Raw genomic sequence first — 23,685 nt, 5'->3', positions numbered from 1 at the left:
AAGCTTTTCATAATTGGTGTCTTATTTATTTATAATTGTGGTTAAAAATACACCATAAATTTGCCATCTTAATAATTTTTAGCTGTTCAGCTTAGTGTAGTGTTCATTATACTCACATTGTTGCATAAACATATTTGTAGAATTTTTCATCTTGCAAAACTGAAAGTATTGAATAGCAGCTTCTTGTCTTCCCCTCCCCCTGCCTCTGCTTTCTGCTTTCTCTTTTCTATGAGTTCAGCTACTTTAGATGCCTTAGATGAGTGAAATTATGAGAATTTATGACTGGCTTATTACACTTAGCATATGTCCTCAAGGTTTATCCAGGTGCAACATGTGACAAGATTTGCTTCTTTTTTAAGATCAAATAATGTTCCATAATATATGTATTTATTTTCTTTATCCATTCATCTGTGGATAGACATTTGGGTTGCTTCCATTGCTTGGCTGTTAAGAATAATGCTGCTGTGAACATGGATGTGCAAATACTCTTTGAGATCTTGTTTTGAATTCTTTTGGATACTTACCCAAAAGCAGGGTAACTTTATATCCCTTTTAACATAAGCAAATATTTCGTAGATTAGTTACATAACTTAGAAAACATTAATTTTTGGTTAAAAATTCAATATTTGAAAGCAAAATCTATTTTAAATTGCTCTGAATATTTCTTTTCTTTCCTTTTTTTTTTGAGATGGAGTCTTACTTTGTTGCCCAAGCTAGAGTGCTGTGGTATAACCTCACAGCAACCTCAAACTCTAGGTTAAAGTCATCCTCCTGCTTCAGCCTTCTAAGTAGCTGGGACGACAGTTACTTGCCACGATGCCCAGATAATTTTTCTATTTTTGGTAGAGATGGGAGTCTTGCTCTTGCACAGGCTGGTTTGGAACTCCTAAGCTCAAGGGATCTTCCCACCTCAGCCTCCCAGAGTGCTAGGATTATAGGCGTGAGCCACCATACCAGGCCTGAATATTTCTTTCTAACTTTCTTTCTTTTTTTTTTGCAGTTTTTGGCCAGGGCTGGGTTTGAACCCGCCACCTCTGGCATATGGGGCTGGCACCCTACTCCTTTGAGCCACAGGCGCCACCCTCTTCTCTTTTTTTTTTTTTTTTTTTGTTGCAGTTGTCATTGTTATTTAGCAGGCCCAGGGTGGGTTCGAACCCACCACCCTCCGTGGCCGCTGCAGCAACCACTGCCATGGGCACAGAGACTCTTTTTTTTTTTTTTTAGACAAAATCTCAAGCTGTTGTCTGGATAGAGTGCCGTGGTGACATCATAACCTCTTACAGCAACCTCCAACTCCTGGGCTCAAGTGATCCTCTTGCCTCAGTTTTTCTATTTTTAGTAGAGACAGGGGTCTTGCTTTTGCTCAGGCTGGTCTCAAACTCATGTGCTCAGCAATCCACCTGCCTCGGCCTCCCAGAGCACTAGGATTACAGGTGTGACAGGCCTAAATATTTCTTTTCCAAAATAAATTATTTCATAGTGATAAGTGATAAAAAGAAAAGTACCAATCCATTAAAAATTACAAAAATGAAGCCAGGCTCAGTGGCTCACATCTGTAATCCTAGCACTCTGGGAGGTTGAGGTGGGTGGATTGCCTGAGCTCACAGGTTTGAGACCAGCCTGAGCCAGAGTGAGACCTTGTCTCTAAAAATAGCTGGGCATTGTGGTAGGTGCCTGTAGTCCCAGCTACTTGGGAGGCTGAAGTAAGAGAATCGCTTGAGCCCAAGAATTTGAGGTTGCTGTGAGCTATGATGCCATGACATTCTACCAAGGGCAACAAAGTGAGACTGTCTTCCAAAAAAAAAAAATTATGAAAATGCACTTCATTGATTTTTGCATAATCCCCAAACTACATCATTTCAAAATTAAAGCATATGACTTGGTAAAGAATATTTTCCTCAGGAGGATGACTTTAACTTAGGAGTTTGAGATTGCTATGAGCTAGGGTGATACCACAGAACTCTAGCTTGGGCAACAGAGTAAGACTACATCTCAAAAAAAAAAAAAAAAAAAGAAAAGAAAAGAAAAGAAACATTCAGAGCAATTTAAAATTCACTGCGAGTTCTGCTTTGGACTCTGCCCTGTTCCTGTTTGCATGTGGGCATAGGTTACTGTTCTCTTAGAACATTTTTAAATTCTAAGAGATTATTTAGACAGTTGGTCATTTTTATTTTCCTAGAAATGAAGGTTATTAAATAAGAAATGAATTTTTGAAAAATAGTGATTTAGGTAGAATATGACATTTCATATATGGCTTTGCTTGATGTATTTGCTCCTTTTGGTTAGTATTACTGCTTTTGTTTGCAACATTTTACAGATTTAAGGCAAGAACTAGCAGTTCGGGAAAGACAACAGGAAGTAACCAGAAAGTCGGCTCCTAGTTCTCCAACTCTAGATTGTGAAAAAATGGATTCTGCCGTCCAAGCATCACTCTCTTTGCCAGCTACTCCTGTTGGCAAAGGAACAGAAAACAGTTTTCCCTCTCCGAAAGGTATGTCATGTCATTTCTTTTTGAGGTGTTGATCGAAGATTTGTTGAAGCAGGTTGCTGAGGTTTAGAGAGTAGTTTCAGTTTAAAAGTTGGTTAAGTCTAATGCTTTGTGGAGCAGAAGAAGGAATTGTTTTTCTAGGTCACTTATATGTAGGAAAGGATGAGATCATGGCTGTATTTAAGAGCAGTTTAATAAATTAAGATTTTTAAAAGTTGAAGGTTCTTAAGGAAGGTTTATTTTTTGATTATAGTGGTAGTACATGTTCATGTGCTTTTAAAATGCAGAAAATTTTAAAAATGCAGAAAAGGGAAAATAAAAATCATCTGTTATCTTACTAAAGACATCTACTATTAACATTTAAAAATGTTTTTCCTGTTGTGTGTTAGTGTACACCTCCTTTTAGCACACGAGTGTTAGGATTATGTTTAAATAGAGTTTTATTTCTTTGGCCACATACCATATAATGGGGAGATTAGAGGCTCTTATACACAGAACGTGCAGGGAATCAGCAAGTTACTGTTCAGACTCAAGTAAAACTGGCTTGGGTGAACATGCACATGCTTCAGGAGCTGCCATTTTCACAGGTGACATTCAGAATAACAATGATCAGTACATGGAAAATCCTCCTTTTGTCATCAGCCAGTGTGTTTTTTAAATCAGATAAGCTGAAAAACCATTTAGTAGCCACCAGATAGAAACTTAAAATGTAATCCTAAAGCTCTCAATTCAGATTTGTTTAGATTTTGTAGCTTATAGATCATATTTCAGCTATTCCTGCTCCCCCATGCTTTTTTTCCCCCACCCTATGCTGAGGCTGTCTGTCCTCCCACCCCTTTGTAAAATATGGGAGTTGACCTTTAGGTGCTGTGAGAAGTTTTGCTTGCTGTGTGGGCAGGTAGTGCAATAAGTTCTCTATATCTGTGCTGCCCAATACAATAGCCACTAGCCCATATGACTGTTTAAATTCCTTTTAATTTAAGTGAAATAAAATATAAAATTCAGTTTTTTGGCTAATTAGCCACATTTCAAATGTTCAATAGCTGTGGAATAGTTAATTCAACTTGTCTTCGTGTTGTTAAGAGGTGACTGGAATGGAAATGCTATATAGTCAATAAGGTGTTACTAACTGTAGTAATATGTGCCAAGTTTGCTGAGCATGTGTGTATAGATTATAGCAATGTGTAGATTATAGGATCGCTGTCATCAGGAGCCCTCACTGTCAGTTTTGCAGAATAGCTACTGTGCTCTGGGTACCTTGGCTCATGGCTATAACCCTAGCACTCTGGAAGGCCAAGGTAGGTGAATCCCTTGAGCTCGGGAGTTTGAGACTAGCCTGAGCAAGAGCAAGACCAAGACCCTGTCTCTACTAAAAATACAAACATAGCGGGGTGTCATGGCAGGTACTATGGTTCTAGCTACTCAGGAGGCTGAGGCAGGAGGATCACTTGAACCCAGGAATTTGAGGTTGCTGTGAGCTATGATGCTATAGCACAGCCATTTTAGAGAGTATTTTGGCGGTATCTATAAAGGTGAAAAAATGGATATATACTATAACTTAGCAGAGTTCTTATTTTAGGGATCTCTTCTCTAGAAATACTTGATATTTAAGGCTATCTATCCTTGTAGCATTATTTGCAATGATGAAAAATTGAATATAATCTAAATCTACGTCAGTTGGAGAAGGGTTAAACCTATTTGTGGTATCTCCACTCTACTTTATCCATAGTTGGTAACAGTATTTTGATATTGCACCAAATGCACACTACTTTGTAACATCAACAAAACTTAAATATAAAGGGAACTGCGATTGTAATCACTCACCTTTTTTTCCTCTAGCTATACCAAATGGTTTTGGTACCAGTCCACTAACTCCTTCTGCTAGGATATCAGCACTCAATATCGTTGGGGATCTCTTACGGAAAGTAGGGGTAAGACTTTAATTATTTATCACTAGGTGTTTCCTCTGTTGAGGTATCAAATTATTTCTTAGTTTGGAGTGTGGAAAGAAAAAAAAGGATACCTTCCAGTGGTAAAGGCTGTAATGAAGCTGAAAAGCAAAAGCATCTGGTGACTAGGGTAGACTAATCCAGATAATACCTGTAGGGCTGGACTTGCTGGTGTCTCGTTAAAGGGCCTGTGCCCTGAGTGCTGAGGTTGCCCCTCTGGCATTCTTCCTGTTTCCCACTGCTGTTTCTACAGCGTGCTGGTCCCTTTTTGTCTAAAATGCTTTCTTGAAGACCTGGTGTTTATCTTCTATCATGTCCAGTCTTGTTCTTTGCTGCTGTCTGCTGTCCTCCAGGCCATTCCCACTTGTGTTTTGTGGGACTCTGGGATTTGGCCTGTGGCATTGCTTTTTTTTCTCAGTCTTGCCCGTCTGTTCCTTGTACTTCGATGCCTTCTCCTAGGTTGGAGCCTTGTATTCCACAACAGTTTGGCTTTTGAAATATTAAACTTATATTTCTGCTTAATCAGGTTTTTACTCTATAACATTTACTCTTTGACCTTATCAAGAGTGGTACTCCGTGTTTTGTTCTTTTCTCTTAATCCACTGTCTCTTGCTTTCACTTCCTTTTCTGTGAGTATCTCACAGATCACTGACTCTGTCACTGTAGTCTTCATGGTCTCTTTGGCCATAAGGGAGACCTGAAATTTGGATCAGCCAAGCAACTGGATTACTGGAAACAATGATAGAACTGTGTGGATTTTTGCCACTATAAAGTTAGCATTTCTAGCATTTACTACCTTTCCTACTTCCCTCGGTGACTTTTACCTCTTTTTTTTTAATTTATCAACCTGTGCAACTTTCCCCTATCTACCACCCCTTTACTTACCTTTTTGCATGAGATACTCTGAAAAAAATCAGAAGTTGCATTATATTTCATCTAAAGAAGAAATGGGAGGGCAAGACATAAGATCTTATGTTTCCTTCTCTAGCTTGTAAAATGCATTCGTTTCTAACCATCACATTAAATCTGCATTTTAAAGTTACTATAAAAAGTAATGTGCATATGTTGTTCATACAGTACATAGATAAGCATTTTATAAATCTTCTTTGTTGTAAGAGTTGTGGTATTTCCCTCTGTGTCTCAAAACAATGTGCTGTATATTGATTGGATCAATTTTAAGCAGAGGTGAGTAATTTTATTTCACCTCCCAATTTTTTATTTTTATGTTGGTCCTTTTTATAACTTGAAATACCTTTTTTTTTTTTTTTTTTGAGACAGTCTCCCTGTGTTGCCCTCGGTAGGGTGTCGTGGCATCACAGCTCACAGCAACCTCAAACTCTTGGACTTAAGCGATTCTCTTGCCTCAGCCTCCCAAGTAGCTGGGACTACAGGTGCCCGCCACAACGCCTGGCTATTTTTTGGTTGTAGTTGTCATTGTTGTTTGACAGGCTTGGGCTGTGTTCGAACTCGCCAGCTCTGGTGTATGTGGCTGGTATGCTAGCCACTGAGCTACAGGTGCCGAGCCTTAAATATCTTTCTTGAACCTCTGTTTCTTGAGTTTATTAGGCTGTATCTTAATGCTCCACTCTTTTCCCCAACTCCCCCCATCCCCTCACCCCTCTTGAACTCTCACTGGTTGTGATCTCTCTTATTGGTTGGCTCTAAAAGTTAAAAATTAGTCAAGCAGATTTTATAATTATGCCCCTGTATGTATTATTTGCTGGATAATCACAGAGGAGAAGCTGAGCTCTTGGTGGGTCTTTATATCTATCTGGCTTAGATATATAGGGTCTTTAAATCTGGGTTAAAACAACAGATTTTAAGCATTTTATTCTTTACACTTACTGAAAATTATATCAGGTTTTTCATTATTTGTGTCATAGCTGACTTGTATGCCTTTTTCTTTTCCCTGGCATTTCTAATGTGTGTTGAAGAAATGTACATTTTCTTTACTATGTCTCTTACGTATTCCTGCTTATTCACCCTGTTTGCATGTGCCCTTCCACCTGTCCAGGACTGCCTAATGGCTGTCATCCCTGCATTTTTCTGCTTTATACTCTTGAATTAGTTCTGTCTCTTCCTTAATCTGGTGCTGTTGTCTTCCTGTGTTTCTTGTTTGTTTTGCTTAAGTACTTTATTCAGAAGTGGTACGTGAAAGTTTAATTTGGTGTCCTTGCATGGTTTACCCATCCAGCTGACAGTCTGTCTTCTGAGATGTCATCAGAACTTTTGGTCTGCTGTTATCTGTCAGCCCATTCATGGTTTTATGAATGTTTCATTTTATACTTCTTTACACTATTTTGTCCACTGACTTGAATTGGAAGCCCTTTCCCCACTCTTGTATCCTCTTCACAGAGAAAATCAAGGCCTTTGCTTTAAACTTCTTTGACTTCTTTTCTCATCGATTGTTAGTTATCCTCCTATTATTGACTCTCTTTTTTTTTTTTTTTTTTTTGTGGTTTTTGGCCGGGGCTGGGTTTAAACCCAACACCTCCGGCATGTGGGACCAGTGCCCTACTCCTTGAGCCACAGGCACCGCCCTATTGACTCTCTTTGTAGCCATTCTTTCTTTTTGTCTCAGTTGTTAAAAGTGTCATATTTCTGGCCCATGGCTGATTTTGTTCATCTGTGCTTTGGATTACATACATTCCTTTTCCTTTTTATTTCTTCTGTATCTTCAGGCTTTTACTATATATAAATATTCATGTGTTATACATTATATTATATACATATACTTTACATATAATATTTATATATGACACATTAGATATTATACATAATAAAATATACTTTCTATGTAATATTTGTATATTATTACTTATTACATAATTTTTTTAATCTTGAAAAGCACAATAAAAGTAGTGATTCTTTTACCTTATACCTCTCTTTAGCTATCATTCAGCTTCTCTCTTCCCTTCACAACTATTTTGAAAATGTCTCCATTTATTGATAGCAGGTGACTACGTACACACTCCTGGACATTCTGATCTGGGCTCTGTTCCCAGCGCATGCACTAAGACTGTTCACGAGCGATCTTAGTTTTGTGAAGTCCAACAGATGCTATTCTGTCCTAATTTACTTGAAACATTTAACACTGACCTTTTTTTTTTTTTTTTTTAAATGTCCTCTTTTTGCCCTTTCTCCGATGCTATTTCCTGGCTGCTCTCACCTTTCTGTCTGTTTCTCTTTGTCATCTTGTTGGGTCTTTATCTGCCCACCCCCTTTCAGTGTTCGTTTTAATCAAGATTTACTTATCTTCTTGATTTTCTGATTTTCTTATCTACAACCATGGTTTCACCTACCACTGGGTGTGGATGTCTTCCAAATCTTAATCTCTAGACCACCTTTTCCCCCTGAAAAGACCCACTGTTTGTGCTGGGATATTTCATTGATATGTCAAGCACAACCTGTGCCTGCTATGTGATAGATCAGGCGTCCTTAAACTGTGGCCCGCGGGCCACATGAAGTGGTGTGAATTGTATTTGTTCCCGTTTTGTTTTTTACTTCAAAATAAGATATGTGCAGTGTGCATAAGAATTTGTTCATAGTTTTTCTTTTTAAACTATAGTCCGACCCTACAATGGTCTGAGGGACAGTGAATTGGCCCCCTGTTTAAAAAGTTTGAGGACGCCTGTGATAGATGCTTCAGCAGGTATTTAAATAAGTGAACAAGTGTCTCGAATATAGGGGATTCATGGCTCTCAAATTGTACTATGTATGTATATTTAACAAGTTCCTGAATAACATTCATTCAGAGTCTGTTCTGCAAGTCTGTTATCTCTCCTCATCTCTGTCATTGTTGTACTAGCTCATTATACTTTTGTATTAGGAAAGGAGGAGGAGAAAGAGAAGTTTCTGTTTTTGTTGTAGTTTCTTAATAGTTCTTACTGAAATTCCGAGGGGAAGGAGGTCTTACTGGATTCTCAAAGTGAAATATATGTTATCTGTGGATTTATCTGTGCATTCCCAGTCCTTTAGTATTATGGATAATAGAAATGAATTGTATTTTTTTTTTTTGCCATGGATTATGTTTTTTTGCAGGGGAGGGATTTAATTTGGTCAAAGGGTTTATGGGAAAGAGGGGGTTGGTGATGTCTGTGGAAAGAGATGAAACTCCTGTTCTCTTCGTGTTGTCCATTTGTTGGTACAGCCTGGCCCTTGTCAGGTATTGACAAGTGCAAAGCAAGGGTCCCCAATTTAGAGGTAACTGCTAAAGGACCAGGTGTCTTTTATATTATTTAATTACAGAGGGTATCAGTTAAACATTTTATAGTATGCAATCAGAAATAAAATAGCTTTAAATTTCATATGAAGTGTTATAAATGCTCTTATCCATTCTGTTGCAGTAGAAAAAACTAAACTGAAAAACCTAGAGAATTGGCTATATTAAAAAATTTCAAGTGATATTTTGAGATTTAAATAACTTAAAATTTTTTTTAATTTCAAAATATTAAGGGGTACAAATATTTTTGTTACATGGATGCCTTTTATATATCACTTAAGTTGGGCCTTTTAGTTTGTCCATCAACCAAATAGTGTTCATTGTGCCCGATAAGTTTTTACTCCCCCCCCCCGGATTCTTTATAGTGCTTGCTCCCCAAAGATAGACAGACAGACAGACATCCCCCACCCCCATACCAGCCCACAGTCTGTAACTTAGAAATGATCGATAGGGTCAAGAGACCTGGGATCTGGCTGTACCTACCTGTGCCACGTTTTTCTAAGTTGTCAGGGGAGGATTATATCTACATCCCTCAATAATACTGGAGAATGAATAAAAGACTCTGAACTCATTAGAAAAAGAGTCAGCATAACATTCTCTCTTTTTATTAGAAAAGTGGCTGATTGGGTGGTGCCTGTGGCTCAGTGGGTAGGGTGCCGGCCCCATATACTGAGGGTGGTGGGTTCAACTCCGGCCCCAGCCAAACTGCAACAAAAAATAGCCGGGTGTTGTGGTGGGCACATGTAGTCGCAGCTACTTGGGAGGCTGAGGCAAGAGAATTGCCTAAGCCCAGGAGTTGGAGGTTGCTGTGAGCTGTGACAGCACAGCACTCTACCAAGGGTGATAAAGTGAGGCTCTGTCTCTAAGAAAAAAAGAAAGGTGGTTGATTATGGCTTAACCAGCCACCATTATCAACTGAGAGTAAGGTTTGAAGCTTGAAATAGAAATTGTTTGACATGTAAATTTTTATGTGCAGCTACTGTTTTGACAGCCAAATCATTCCTTCTTCCTTTTGTAGGCTTTAGAATCCAAATTAGCAGCTTGCAGGAATTTTGCAAAGGACCAAGCATCACGAAAATCCTATATTTCAGGGAATGTTAACTGTGGGGTTCTGAATGGCAACGGCACAAAGTTCTCTCGATCAGGGCATACATCTTTCTTCGACAAAGGGTAAGTCTTAGATATTTTATGTGATAATTTGTTGACTGGTATAGTTGCAGGTTATTAAGTGAGTTTCCCTGAAATCCTGAAACTAAAAGGCTTGATAAATCTACATGAAGCCTATTATAGTTTGATAAATCTACATGAAGCCTATTATAGTTTGATAAATCTACATGAAGCCTATTATCCTTCTAATCTTAGGGTACATGAAATGTGTTGCTGCCTTTTAGTCCTCCTGGATTCTGTTGCCGTGGGAACCCTGAGTCTAAAGCTTCTGTCTTGGGAAGCAGACTCCTAAAGGGAGCAGCACTAGGCTCTGGAGAGTCAAGGTGACTATGGGATTGTCCCTTTTCTCAAGGGGCTTATAGGCTAGTAGGCTTTATTAGCAAAAATTTTAAGAGCGGAAGAGAACATTGCAGTTATGTATACACAAACTCTATTATGATCCTCCTGTCTGAAGATTTTAGAAAAATATAAAGCCCTGATGTATTTAGGTACTAAATCCAATAGAGTTTAGGGATGCTTTTTTTTTATGCAGGGAAGACATTCTTGGGGAATTAAAATTTTAAAATATTATCTGGGCGGTACCTGTGGCTCAGTGGGTAGGGCACTGGCCCCATTTACCAAGGGTGGCGAGTTCGAACTTGGCCCCAGCTAAACTGCAACAACAACAACAACAACAAAACTAGCTGGGCGTTGTGGTGGGCGCCTGTAATCCCAGCTACTCGGGAGGCTGAGGCAAGAGAATCACCTAAGTGGGAGTTGGAGGTTGCTGTGAGCTGTGACGCCACAGCACTCGACTGAGGGCAATAAAGTGAGACTCTGTCTCTAAAAACAAAAGTAAAAATTATCTTAAGACTTAAGACTGATATATCCTTAATGCCAAAAAAAAAGTTTGTATAGAAGCGTATGAAGTTAAAAAGTGAATTTTTTTGCTTTTACATTATTTTTACATTCTTTATAGTTACTCCTAGGCATGTAAAATCATATTTTTATCCATCTGCTATAAGCTTTTTGGCACACATGCATGGGATTATATATTAAATATTGCTCTGCAACATGCCTATCATGACTTAATGTTGCCAATATCATTCCATGTCAGTATATATATTGTTCTACCTCAGTTTATCATTAGTTTTTGAATACTTGTGGCTATGTGCTTATGTATATGTCTTTTTCTTTTTTTTTTGAGACAGTATTACTTTGTTGCCCTCTGTAGAGTGCTGTGGCATCACAGCTCATAGCAACCTCAAACTCTGGGGCACAAGCAGATTCTCTTGCTTCAGCCTCTCAAGTAGCTGGGACTATAGGCGCCCACCACAATGCCCAGCTGTTTTTTTGTTGCAGTTGTCATTGTTTAGCAGGCCTAGGCTGGCTTCTAACTGCCTGCCTCCGTGTATGTGGCCGGTGCCCAACCCACTGAGCTACAGCACCGAGCCATGCATGTGTCTTAATGTAGGTACTGATGGTCTTAATGGTACTGGTACTGTCTTAATGTAGGTACTGACGGTACCTACATTAATGTGGTAGGAATGTTGTCCGTGTAACCTAAGGTAGTAGTTATTGGAATAGCCACCTGAGGCGCCCATGATCCCTTGCCACTGTCTGAATTGTAGAAGAGTTCATTCTCATTTTTATTTTATTTTATTTTATTTTATTTTATTTTATTTTATTTATTTTATTTTTTTGTAGAGACTGAGTTTCACTTTATGGCCCTTGGTAGAGTGTCATGGCATCACACAGCTCACAGCAACCTCCAACTCCTGGGCTTAAGCGATTCTCTTGCCTCAGCCTCCCGAGTAGCTGGGACTACAGGCGCCCGCCACAACGCCCAGCTATTTGTTGGTTGCAGTTCAGCCGGGGCCGGGTTTGAACCCGCCACCCTCGGTATATGGGGCTGGCACCTTACCGACTGAGCCACAGGCGCTGCCCCATTCTCATTTTTTTTCTGTGAAAGCAATGTAGGTACAACTCTAGAAAATTTCTGTAATTTCTTAAAGGAACTTACATTTTCTGCTGTCTGCAGTAATTATGGCACATTTGTGGAGGACCTGATTTGGTACACAGTCCACTCTAAAAAGTGTCTTACCATCCATCCTTGTGATGGAATGTTCTGGTTTATTGTCTCTTAAGAGAATTGTACCCTGATGTGTATATAAGATTTCATTCAGTACATTCTATTTTATTAAAAGCACATTCTAAAATAACATTATATAAATCAGAACTTTATTCATTGGGGCTTTTCAGGTGGGATAAGTATAAAATTGACTTTTTAGGGTTAGGAGTTTCAGGCAAACTTGAGGAATGCCCCCTTTTTGGTACTGTAATGGTAAATGGAATGGCTAGATATTTTTACATGAGAGTAGCTATTTCCCCTTAATGATAAGGAGAAAATTTAGAGGTTGTTTTCTTTTTTTTTTTTTTTTTGTAGAGACAGAGTCTCACTGTACCGCCCTCGGGTAGAGTGCCGTGGCGTCACACGGCTCACAGCAACCTCTAACTCCTGGGCTTCTGCGATTCTCTTGCCTCAGCCTCCCTAGTAGCTGGGACTACAGGCGCCCGCCACAACGCCCGGCTATTTTTTTTTTTTTTTGTTGTTGCAGTTTGACCGGGGCTGGGTTTGAACCCGCCACCCTCGGCATGTGGGGCCGGCGCCCTACTCGCTGAGCCACAGGCGCCGCCCAGAGGTTGTTTTCTTAAGTGTTGACAAACTATGCCTAATTATTTTTTCCTGCCACTTCTAATTACCTCTAGTAGAGTAGTTACTAGTCTGTTTCTGGAATCCTATTTCTTGGTGGGCCTTGGGCACCTTATGATGTGAGAACAGGCATGAGTCATAAAAGGATCTGTTGGGTCTGAAAAGTCCTTAAGGACAGTTTTGATGAGGGAGGGATAGTTACTGCTCTTATGCAGAGCTCCAGGGCAGAGATTGTCTGGGCGGACTTGCCCTTAGGGAGACACACGGGAGTCCGTATAAGCCGAAGTCAGGTGTGGGCCTTGGATGCTCTGACTCCCTTGAGTATCCTAGATGCAGGTGTAGGCTTTATCTCCAGACCTGACTCTGGAATTGTACTTCCTAGTAGAAATACTTCGCAGCAATACTTAGTTTTTGTTTTAAATTGTGCACATTTTATGTTGTACTGTTCCTATTAAGAATTAAATATGCTTTTGTAGGGTCATTTGTGCAAATGTCTACTTTATGTGATAAATGGATTCTATACACACACTTGAATACAGGGTGCCCATAAAGTGCGTGCGCTAGCAAAGGCTGGGAGAAACATAGCATAGCAGCCTACCTCTTAGGAGCTGGCAGAAGTGATCACAGATCACAGAAATAACACACACACTTTATGGACACCCTGTCTTAATGTACCATTGCTTGAGTTACTACCTCTGTCTAGTTGCCATATTCCTGAGGATAACTCTCTTGTGGGTTCTGCTGTTTTCGCTTTCTTGCTGCTTTGCTTGTGACTTCCTTCTGGCCTGCCTGGCTTTTTCTATCTGGCCTTTCTTCTTTACTGACCTGTTGACTGGATAAAAACCAAAAGGAAGGGGGAGGGAGATGTTACAATTCCCTGATTGTGAAACAGGCTGGCAAGTTAAAGAAAGTCAGTCTTTATAGAAGGGTAGAATTCTGGCTTGCAGTTTTAGCATGACAAAAAGATTCCCAAAGAAACCTTTAGCTCTAGAACTAGCCTGCCCTCCCCTCTCACTCCTGAGGAGTCTGTCTACAGTGCTGACACTCTAGCTGACCAGGGATGCTAGAGACCTATAGGAAGACGGTCTGAGGGAAAGAGTTAGTCAAAGGAGATTTACGGGCATATGCATTGTGTGGGTGAACATGGACTCACCCCACCTTCCTGCTGCCCTCACAATCTTCAGAGGCAGTTAGAGAGAGCTTAACTAGGGGTATTGCTTTATGGGATTCAAAAGTACTTTGTAAATTCTGGTTGTTTGCAGGTTTTTTGGAATTCGGATTTTTTTTAGCCTGTGATCACTTCTGCCAGCCCCTAAGAGGTAGGCTGCTGTGCCTGCTTCCCAGGAGTTGCTCTGTTTCCCCTAACCACTGCTAGCCCTTTGTATCACCATCAAAAGGATACAGATTTCCTCTGTAGTATTGTCACTTGGATTCTCTCAAAAATATTCTTTCCCTCCCATAACTTTTATTTAGCCTTTTATGCATCACTTCCCCTATTTTTGTAAGCCAGTCTGGTTTCTTTTGGGATGTGTGTAGGTGGGCATGGAGTCATTTTAGGGTACAATGGGAAAATAATATTTGTACTACATATTACTGTCTAATGTTTTTTCCTTCTTTTTATTAGGCAAGAAAAAGTCATATTTCCCACGTTGTTCATGGGTAACTGAATTTGTTTGCTGTGCTCTTTTTCATTCTTTCTTAATCATGGTGTGTGGCTGAAGACACATTAATTGGTTTTACTAACTGCATGGGGCTGACTCAGCTTTAACCAACTTACAGCCCAAGAGTGAGCTTTCAGGATCCTGTTTGACTATTACTATTAATTCAGCTGTGCAAAATAAGAACAGATGAGTTGCAGTGGTCCTGGGCCAGTTACGACTAGTGATGTCGTGAGGTAGGGTGCTGCAGAGGATGTCTGCGTCTGGGGCTGGGGGCTCAGGTTCACTGACTCATAGTCTACTGTGTGGACTCTAGGACCACACCGTGCTTTGTGTCTTTCTGTTCTACCAAATTGCTTCTGTTTTCTCAAATTAGGCACTAATGATAAAGAGCTTTGTGTGTGGGGGGACTCCCTTATCTCCGTGCTCACGCTTGTGTCCCCAAGTTAAATTGGAATGGTAGATGGGGACATACATAAGATCTTCCTTACATTTGAGAACTGTTTTTCAGTTGGCAAAGCCTAGAGTGAGGACTGGAGCTGCTCTGAGCACACGATTATCCATTGAAGCAGGGAGATGAGTCTGGAGTAGGTCTGCCTACAGGCTCTTTTTCTTTCTTTCTTTCTTTCTTTCTTTTTTTTTTTTTTTGAGACAGTCTCACTACGTCACCCTCAATAGAGTGCTGGGGTGTCACAGCTCACAGAAGTCTCCAACTCTTGGGCTTAAGTGATTCTCTTGCCTCAGCCTCGCAAATAGCTGGGATCACAGGCGCCTGCCACAGCGCCTGGCTATTTTTTGTTGCAGTTGTCATTGTTTTAGCTGGCCCAGGCCGGGTTCAAACCCGCCAGCCTCCATGTATGTGGCTGGCACTATAACCACTAAGCTATGGGTGCCGAGCCCTACAGGCTCTTCTGAATTAGCTTTAGGCCACTTTTATTTTTTCCTCTCCTGACCTCTCTAGCGTACCCTTCCTTGCATCTTGGACAGACAGGTATGTTTCCTTCCTTTATCTCTATTGCCTTAGATTTATTGTCCTCCTGACCAGCTTCTGAACATTCATTGATTAGTTCTTCCCCCTTTCCACGTCTTCTGTTGCCATTTCACAACTGATCTTCACACCTTTTCAAAGCTGGATTCTCTGTTTCTTTGACTTCTTACGTAGCTTTTGTTGGTAGGATCATGAAATTTTAAGTAACCTCTGGACCCCTTTTTACATGCGTGAGTCTCAACCCTGTTATCTCCGTGCCTGCTCATTCTCTGTTCCTTCAGTCTGTGTCGTTCACTGAAATATTTCCATTTGGCTCTTTTCCTGCTCCCTGATACCAAACATGGTGAGTATAGAGGTATCTCTTAAAACCTCTCTTAGAGGTTTCTAACCTATCTTTTCTTAGAAACCTTTCCCCATTGCACAACTTTGTACACCCCTGAGAGGATCTCACCAGATGAGAGGGGATCTCATCTCCCTCTGGTCTTTAACTTCCCACTTCTTGACTTGGGAGAGACATGCTAAGTGGGACCCTGGCGGAATTGTCATTCTCTACTCCACTCACCTTCAATCAAGAGTCCCATTTCCTTATTTTGCTCTGTTCTTCCTTATATCCTGGACTGTACCACTTACTCTTCCCATTAGAGCTGGTCTGCTCTGGGAATACCAAACTGTTTACTTGCTAAGGACCTTCAAGTGGGCCTCAACCAGGAAGAAACTAGGAGGGGAATGATGGCCTGGGCATTTGGAGGCAGCTTGTGGGCTGGTTGAACTCAGGTTAAAGCCTAGACCTTCTCTTGCTTTGGTTTCTGTAGCAGTGTAATAAGGGAGATGAACCCCAGTATTCCTTAAAGGTCCATCTGTAATCACTTGAAAATGTTGGAGTCCCTGCCCTAAACCTGCTCATGGAACTGGCCTCCTACTTTTGTACATTCCTGGTGCCAGATTCTTCTTGGTTCTTTTTATACCAGTTTTTGGGGGTTGGCTATGTAGTACAAGTTTGGGAACTTGCCCCACCACTGTGATCTGTGAGACTGGAAATCTGAGAGTCACATGTTGAAGGTGAAAGGCCATTTGTGGGGCCTGTGTAGTTCTACCAGAGTTTGGTGGGAGAAGTGGGCCAGCATCAGGGACTTTGGGACTAGCCAGACAGATGGAGCTTATTCTGTGAGGACTGCAGTGCAGATAGGAGGTGGCCCTGGGCTCCAGAAGAGGCATAGGCATGTAGCCTTAGGAAAATGGGGAAGGGTGGTTCCAGCACATGTTGGAGCTCAAGCAACAGACCTTTCCCAGCCCCAAGAGAAAAGGGAAAAGCCAGGCTATCCAGGGTACAACAGAAAGAAGTAACATTTGTCAGAGCTTCTTGTTGCTCTTGTGTCTCTGTGTGGCTTGATTTCAAATTCCAAATATGTACTCTGAGTTTAGGTTTTTTTTAGGCATGAACTCTGTTTCTCTAAAGTAGACAGGGTTGTCAAGTCTGTTTGCATGCTTGTTTCTCTGAGGTTACACTCACCTCTTCAGTGTATAAAACAGTTGTCTTTGCAGGGAATATGTGTCTGCAGGTTTTTATGTGTGTATGTATGTGTTTTTTTTTTTTTTGCAGTTTTTGGTCGGGGCTGGGTTTGAACCCGCCACCTCTGGCATATGGGGCCAGCACTCTACTCCTTTGAGCCATAGGTGCCGCTCTGTGTGTATGTGTTTTGAAGAGAACTTGTCTCCATGATTCTATGTTCAGCTCCCTGGGGCCCTCTGAGGAGTAGTGGGGGCAGGTGTGCTGTAGTGCAGGTCCTTGTCATGGTTGGCCGAGTCTCCCAAATTGCTAGTGGGACAAATTTTCCTAGGAAGTTTTAGAGGATAGAAACCTGACCCAGCCCCCTGAGAGAGGTTCCAGGTCTCCACTCCCTCACTGTCTGCTAGCTGTGGCCGCACTGCCAGGCGAGCAGGGCTGGGCTCTCCTGTCACTGGGCTCTGAGTCCTGGCTGCAGGCTCTTTGCTGGGGCGGGCTGCTTGAACATGACTCTGCAGAGAAAAGCTTTGCTTGCTAAACAATTTTTAGAAAGTTATTTTTCTCCCTCTTGTTAAGATATTCATGTACATTGTAGGAGATTTGAAAAAATAATAAAAAAAATCTATAAAGTAATAAAATTTATCTACAACCCAGAGGGAAGAAAAGTAACTAGTGTTAAGTTTTCTTTTTGATATATGTGATCATATGTACATATATTTGTGTGTGTATATATAGTATGAGGGTGTGCACACCCCCCCATTCTAGATTTAGCTCCATAGATAGTAATATCTATCTATATAAGGGGTAGAATCTAGCATATATACCATTTACTTTTTTCCCTTCACATTATTAAACATGGTTTGGTAACTTGCTTTTTTCACTTTGTATCAATTACATTCTTAGTATTTTCCCATGCTATTAAAAAACTCCACTGGAAAGTGTTTTTAATGGCTGTATAATATTCTATTGTTTACTTGTACCATTATGTAACTAGTTCCCTCTTGCCAGACATTTAAACCTGCTGTAATGGCCAGTGTGATGAAGTTGCCAAGAAGGGTCGCATGGTCTTAGTTCTCTCTCAGTTCTCTAACTAACCATATTTTCTAGGTAGCCGCTTCCCCCTAGGGCCATGAGGGCCCACAGTGGGCCAGGAAGAATAATTGTAGAAAACAAATGAATTTGTTGCTGTGCTTAGAGCGATTTTAAATGACAGTTTCTTTTTCTTTCCTCCTTTTTCCCTTCCCTGCTTTGATCCACCCCCACAGGGCAGTAAACGGCTTTGACCCAGCTCCTCCTCCTCCTGGTCTGGGCTCCTCGCGTCCGTCTTCGGCACCGGGTATGCTGCCCCTCAGTGTGTGAGTGGCCGGCCTCCAGGTAGGGGCTCCTGCCCTCCTGCAACAACCCAGGACACCCACGTCTCGCCCCTTGGTGCCTGGGCCCAGCCCTGCGCCCCTCTGTCTGCCTGCCCATGGCTGGCAGAGGGCAGGCTGCATGCAGTGGTGGTTGCTGGGCCCCGCCCAGCCCCAGGACTCTGCGCGATATCAATACTGGCTATTTTCTCTTCTCGCCGTAGTGCCGTTGGTTTCACGTGAATGCACTTTGTGGGTCACAAGGTGATACATACGTGTATTACTTGGTCACTGGATGCAGAAGTACCCATTCATCACACCTGCCTCATAGCTCCCACTTTGCTGTACTGATAGGATTTAGTTGTGTTTAGAACATTGCCCATCTTCTAGACATTCTCCCCCAAATCAGGTCTATGTGCCCTCCCCCTGTGCTTCCACACATCTCAGTGCTCACGATCATGTATCCCCAGCTCCACCCCTCACACTCTGGGCCTGTTTCTGGCAGAGTCAGGAAGGTTTCTGAATTAGGGAACATTTTTTATACACCTTCTGATTTTACTTAAGCAGTTACCATTCCATGGACCACCTCCCAGAGCAGCAAATGCCCTTCTGAGCCCCAGGTGGCAGGAGCCTTGGGGCCTGAACTCACACAGGCTGAGCCTCTGTGCTGTCTCCTTCTCCGTGTGCCTCAGACCCGGGGGAAGGGGAACCCCTCGCCAGCTTCCCCATCCTTCAGTTTGATGACATCTTCAGAGCATTTTTGTTTTCTCTTCTGAGGGCCCGTCCAGTTGGGTTAGGAAGGGTAGAGTGGCCTGATTCCAGGGCTGCCTGGTGTCAGCTCCTGGGGGCAGACTGACCAAGAGGTTGTCTCTGTGCACCCTTTGATTACTCTCATGCTGCATTGACTGTTTACATTTGTTTTATTGTACATAGGTTTGTAAACATTATTGCCTAAGATATTTGTATATAACTTGGGCTTTGTAGCTTTTATTTATTCAGAACTCATACGGCATGTTAATGACTTATGATGGTGTCCTAATCTGGGCAGCTGTATAGGATCATCATGTGGTTAAAACAAATACTTCCCCTCAAAAAAAGTCTTTTAATGTGGAAACAATAAATTTCACAGAAAAAAAAAAGGATATTGAAGTTGCTTTCCTGGGTTCCTGGCCTCCTGTGAGAGCAGAGCGAGAGCACACAAAGCCGGGTTCAGATGGCACTGCTGCCCTGATGTGTATGTGCAATGGTGTAGGAGCGTCGGAGGAGGACCAGCGGGCTCAGGGGATGTCATATGCGCTGAGTGGAACTTCCCAGGAGCAGCTCGAGAAGGGCCTCGCCCCCATGTGAAAATCTGAGAGAATGGACCAGGAATTTGGGGAGGAGCTTTCAAGGTCATAGAGCACCTGGGGTGGATCTGGGAGCTGGTCTTCCAGCTGTGGTGCCTTTCATGACAGATGTCTTGGGATTAGTCATTACTTTATCTGGTTAAATGCTAGCAAGTGAGAGAAGGTGCCAGAGGTTTTACCAAACCTCTGGTATTGGTTTAATAAAGACACAAGGTATCCCATTGAGGACGGTGTAACCAGGAATCTGCATGAACACATCAGATGCTGAACACTGTGTAACAGCATAAGCAGATGGTACATGTATAGTTTTAAAACCATAAGTAAATGAAAATAAACGGAATCAAAATCCTAAGTGAATGAGAAACACTAAGTAGGACACATTTTCAAACTTCTCTCCTGTCAGTTCACATTAGGCAGGAAATCTATTTGCTTTGGCAGATTTTGTCCTGAGCTGCCTCCTGCCAACACTTCCATGTTGTGCCTATTTGTGCTTGCAGAGCAGCTGAGAGGACAACTCAGAAGTCTCTTACTGATATATAGCAATTCCCAGCTGCTTTCCCAGCCACCACTGGAAGGACTGGATTAGATGACAGGTTCCAACATTTAGCAGACCTCTTTGTTTATGAGGAAACCCCAAGTCTAAAACAGCACTCAGAACTACTCTGGGTAAAGCACAGATGATTGGAGTCCTCTCATCCAGACTGTTGGTCAGTCAGTTGATGTCTGGAGGAGAGGGGACCACATGTCATTCACCAGATGTTACCACTGCTGCTTTGGGTCCAGGAGAGCAGGGGCCAAGTCTCTAAAGTGGCAGCAGAGCACTCGACTTGTGAAGCCAGGACTGGGAACAGGCCTGATGTCTTTTTCTGCAGAGCCTCTCCAGGCTGAAGGCCTCAATGGCCTTGAATTCCATGCTCTGTCACAGATGGGTAGGTTTTTTTTTTCTTTTTTTTTTTTTTGTAAAAAGAAAAAAAAAAACTTTATGGCCCTCGGTAGAGTGCCGTGGCCTCACACAGCTCACAGCAACCTCCAACTCCTGGGCTTAAGCGATTCTCTTGCCTCAGCCTCCCGAGTAGCTGGGACTACAGGCCCCCGCCACAATGCCCGGCTATTTTTTGGTTGCAGTTTGGCCGGGGCCGGGTTTGAACCTGCCACCCTCGGTATATGGGGCCGGCGCCTTACCGACTGAGCCACAGGCGCCGCCCCGATGGGTAGGTTTTGAGGCTTGGAAATGGTGAAGTGCGGGGCCAGCACAGAGGGAGCCTTTGCAGAGGGGAGTCTGGCTCATCCAGGCTTCCTCCTCCCCAAGTCCCGCACCTTCTGGGGCGTGCAGACTCTGCCTCTCTTTGCTGCTGTTTCAGAGATGCCACTAGTGTGCATCTTCTGAGAGTCAGATGGCACCTTGGAGAAAGGGAGGCATCTGGGCGGAGCCACACACAGCTTTAGGGAACACCCCCTCACCAGGTCTGCCTTCCTCCCCACTCAAGCCCTGCTGTGGTAGTAACAAGGCCAGAAGTTGAGTCACTGTTTGCCTGGAAGATGCTAAGGTGAGCATTTTCTACATTTCAGCTGTTTCTTTTCTTTTTTTTTTTCTTGGAGACAGTCTTACTATTGTGACCCTTGGTAGAGTGTTGTGACATCACAGCTCACAGCAACCTCTAACTCTTGGGCTTAAGCAATTCTCTTACCTCAGCCTCCCAAGTAGCTGGGACTACAGGTGCCCGGCTGTTTTTTGTTGTTATTATTGTTTGGTGGCCTGGGCTGGGTTCAAATCTGCCAGCCCCATTGTACGTGGCTGGCGCCCTAACCACTGAGCCACAGGTGCCAAGTCACTTCTAGCTATTTCTTTATGGATTGTTTTCCTGCATATATTTTCCCCAAAGGTTAAATTATAAACACAAGCTTGGTCTTAACTAGCTGTGTTCCTGCTTCTTTTCTAATAGTGGAATGGGTGGCTCAGCGGCTAGAGTGCCAACCACATACACAGCAGCTGGCGGGTTCAAACCCAGCTCGAGCCTGCCTCAGTCCCCCAGTCCATGGCACTCTACCAAGGGCGATAAACTGAGACTTTGTCTTAAAAAAAAAAATGGGGTGGGTGGGGGATAGAGGAGGCATCTTTGTAAATAATTTTTCTATGACTTAAAGCATTTTAGCTGAAAAGTGGTCCTATGAGTATTAAAAATACGTTACATAGGAACACAGCCCATTCTGAATCTTAATAAAAAATGATAATTGAGTAAAAGTTAATGCTACAGACTTCCTTTAAAGGTGGTGCACGTGAAGAGGCAAGTCTGGTAACAGAGCAGATCTAAAGTGCTGGTGTTGGGGGCCACCGGGGCTTTGTGCTGTGTGGGGTCAGGACATGGGGTCATTTTCTTGTGCTCCCCATCTGCACCTGTAGGAATTCAGTGCACTTCCCACTGGCTCTTCAGGAAGCCTTCCCACGGGAAACATGGTGCACAACAAACAGAAATTGCACCTTTTAACTTGCTGGATGTTCTCTTTCTTTCCTTTTTTTTTTTTTTTTTTGCAGTTTTTGGCTGGGGCTGGGTTTGAACCTGCCACCTCTGGCATATGGGGCCGGCGCCCTACTCCTTTGAGCCACAGGCACCGCCCTACTTGCTGGATTTTTTTTTTTTTTTTTTTTGAGACAGTTCTACATTATTGCCCTTGGTATAGAGTGCTTTGCTGTCATAGCTCACAGCAATCTCAAACTCTTGGGCTCAAGCAATCCTCTTGCATTAGCCTCCCAAGTAGGTGGGACTACAGGCACCTGCCACAATGCCTGGGCTATTTTTACAGACGGGTGTCTTGCTCTTGTTCATGCTTGTCTCAAACTCCTTAGCTCAGGTGATCCACCTGCGTCAGTTCCCCAGTGGGCTAGAATTACAGGCATGAGCCAGGATTACATTGCTGGGTGTTTTCTAATCAAGTGTCCAGTCCAGTCTGGTTTGCCAGCTGTCTCCATTAAAGCACTGCCACCCTGCCCACACTGTGATTTGCAGGTGAGGGTCTGGGAGGAGGGCGGTGGGGCCGGGGCTAGGGCAGCAGGTCTTCTGGCCCAGTCCTGAATAAACAGACAGTTATGTCTGAATGGGGCTCAGAGCCTTCCTGCTCCCTTCAGTAGATAGTAGAGCTAAGAAGCTTTTTGATCCCCCCCCAAAGGTGATTGTTATAAATAGAAAAAAAAAAAATCAACTTAATCCCCGTTACCTAGAAGGTGCACTTTTACATTCCTTGTATCATTGTGTTATTTTCTATAGATCTGGAATTATCCTAACGATGTGCTAAACTAAGAATTCTTAACACTTGAGACAATACCCTCTGGTAGTAAGAACAAATGAATTTCAGTAGTGCTGATGCACAAGACTGAAAGTGACTGGTGGGAAAAGGACTCAAGACAAGACGAACAGGCTAATTGCAACTTTATAATATAAAAAACATTCAGAAATGGAAAGGATCCAAATGGTCCACTATTTATGGGCTCGAAATTTATCTGTAAAGTTGTCCAAATTCATTTTTAAAAAATTGACTAAAGTAATGACACTGATTTGCTTTCATCGCCCATGCTGACCTGAAGACCTGTGCTGAGAAGTCAAGATTTTTGAGCCGAAGGACAAGACAGTGGCTCTGGGAGTCTCTGCTGAGTCTCACCTGGAGAAGATCAATCCGGATTCCCGGCTGCCTCTGGAGGAGCGTGCAGTGTATTTCAGAGAATCTCATACACCAGCAGTTGTAAGACACCTTTATTTTGTGAACCATTAAGAAAAATGTGCCAATTAGAACTATGAAAATGCTTATCATTTAAACTTTTTATATTTGTGGAAAGAACTTACAGACTTTTGATAGATTTCCATCATACGTAATTCATATATAAAAGAAAACGTGAGACATTTCTAAAGATTCACATTGTGAGTCTGATGTTCTGAACCACTTTTTGACCCAGAGTTGTCCTTGTCCGTGTTTTCCCAAGCAGTGCTGTCCTCTGTGCTGTGGTGACCGTTGGTGATGTGGCGTTCCTGAAAAGCATACTCTATTAGCCGTTCCAGAATTTTCACCTAAGTTACTGGTGCCCATTTTGATGGTGGGCCTTACTGCTTTCACCAGGAGGAGTCGGGTAACAGCATCACAAGTGGCATCGACTGACAGTGATTATGAAATGTGTGGGATTCGGCATACATGGAGATGTCAGGCCCACGCAGGTAGGGTACATCCTTGGTGGAGGCAGCGCTCTGTCTGGGTGCTTCAGCCATACCCAGTTTGTGGATTATGCATGTTCCTAAGGCTTTATGACATCCAGTCAGCTAGCATGGAGGTCTACT

The 23,685-nt window shown here is 42.4% G+C and overlaps 1 protein-coding gene across 6 annotated transcripts in view; it reads left to right on the top strand.

The window, feature by feature from the left end:
• NDEL1 (nudE neurodevelopment protein 1 like 1) overlaps positions 1 to 18,233 on the top strand; it is a 61,203-nt gene extending 42,970 nt beyond the window's left edge. For 3 of the 6 annotated variants that reach the window (XM_053570514.1, XM_053570515.1, XM_053570516.1), the window contains exons 6-9: positions 2,318 to 2,491; positions 4,328 to 4,419; positions 9,678 to 9,829; positions 10,022 to 10,469. In XM_053570514.1, the coding sequence (XP_053426489.1) occupies positions 2,318 to 2,491; positions 4,328 to 4,419; positions 9,678 to 9,829; positions 10,022 to 10,118 (515 nt within the window). In that variant the 3' untranslated portion in view covers positions 10,119 to 10,469. Of the gene's footprint in view, positions 1 to 2,317; positions 2,492 to 4,327; positions 4,420 to 9,677; positions 9,830 to 10,021; positions 10,470 to 14,142; positions 14,178 to 17,933 lie in introns of those variants that run through there. The other 3 variants (XM_053570517.1, XM_053570518.1, XM_053570513.1) reach the window with 3 other exon arrangements.
• Positions 18,234 to 23,685: the final 5,452 nt, after the last annotated feature.

Source organism: Nycticebus coucang, chromosome 18, assembly GCF_027406575.1.
Source record: "Nycticebus coucang isolate mNycCou1 chromosome 18, mNycCou1.pri, whole genome shotgun sequence".
Lineage (NCBI taxonomy): Eukaryota > Metazoa > Chordata > Mammalia > Primates > Lorisidae > Nycticebus > Nycticebus coucang.
Note: the sequence above shows the minus strand (reverse complement) of the source record. Positions and strands in the feature narration are given on the sequence as shown.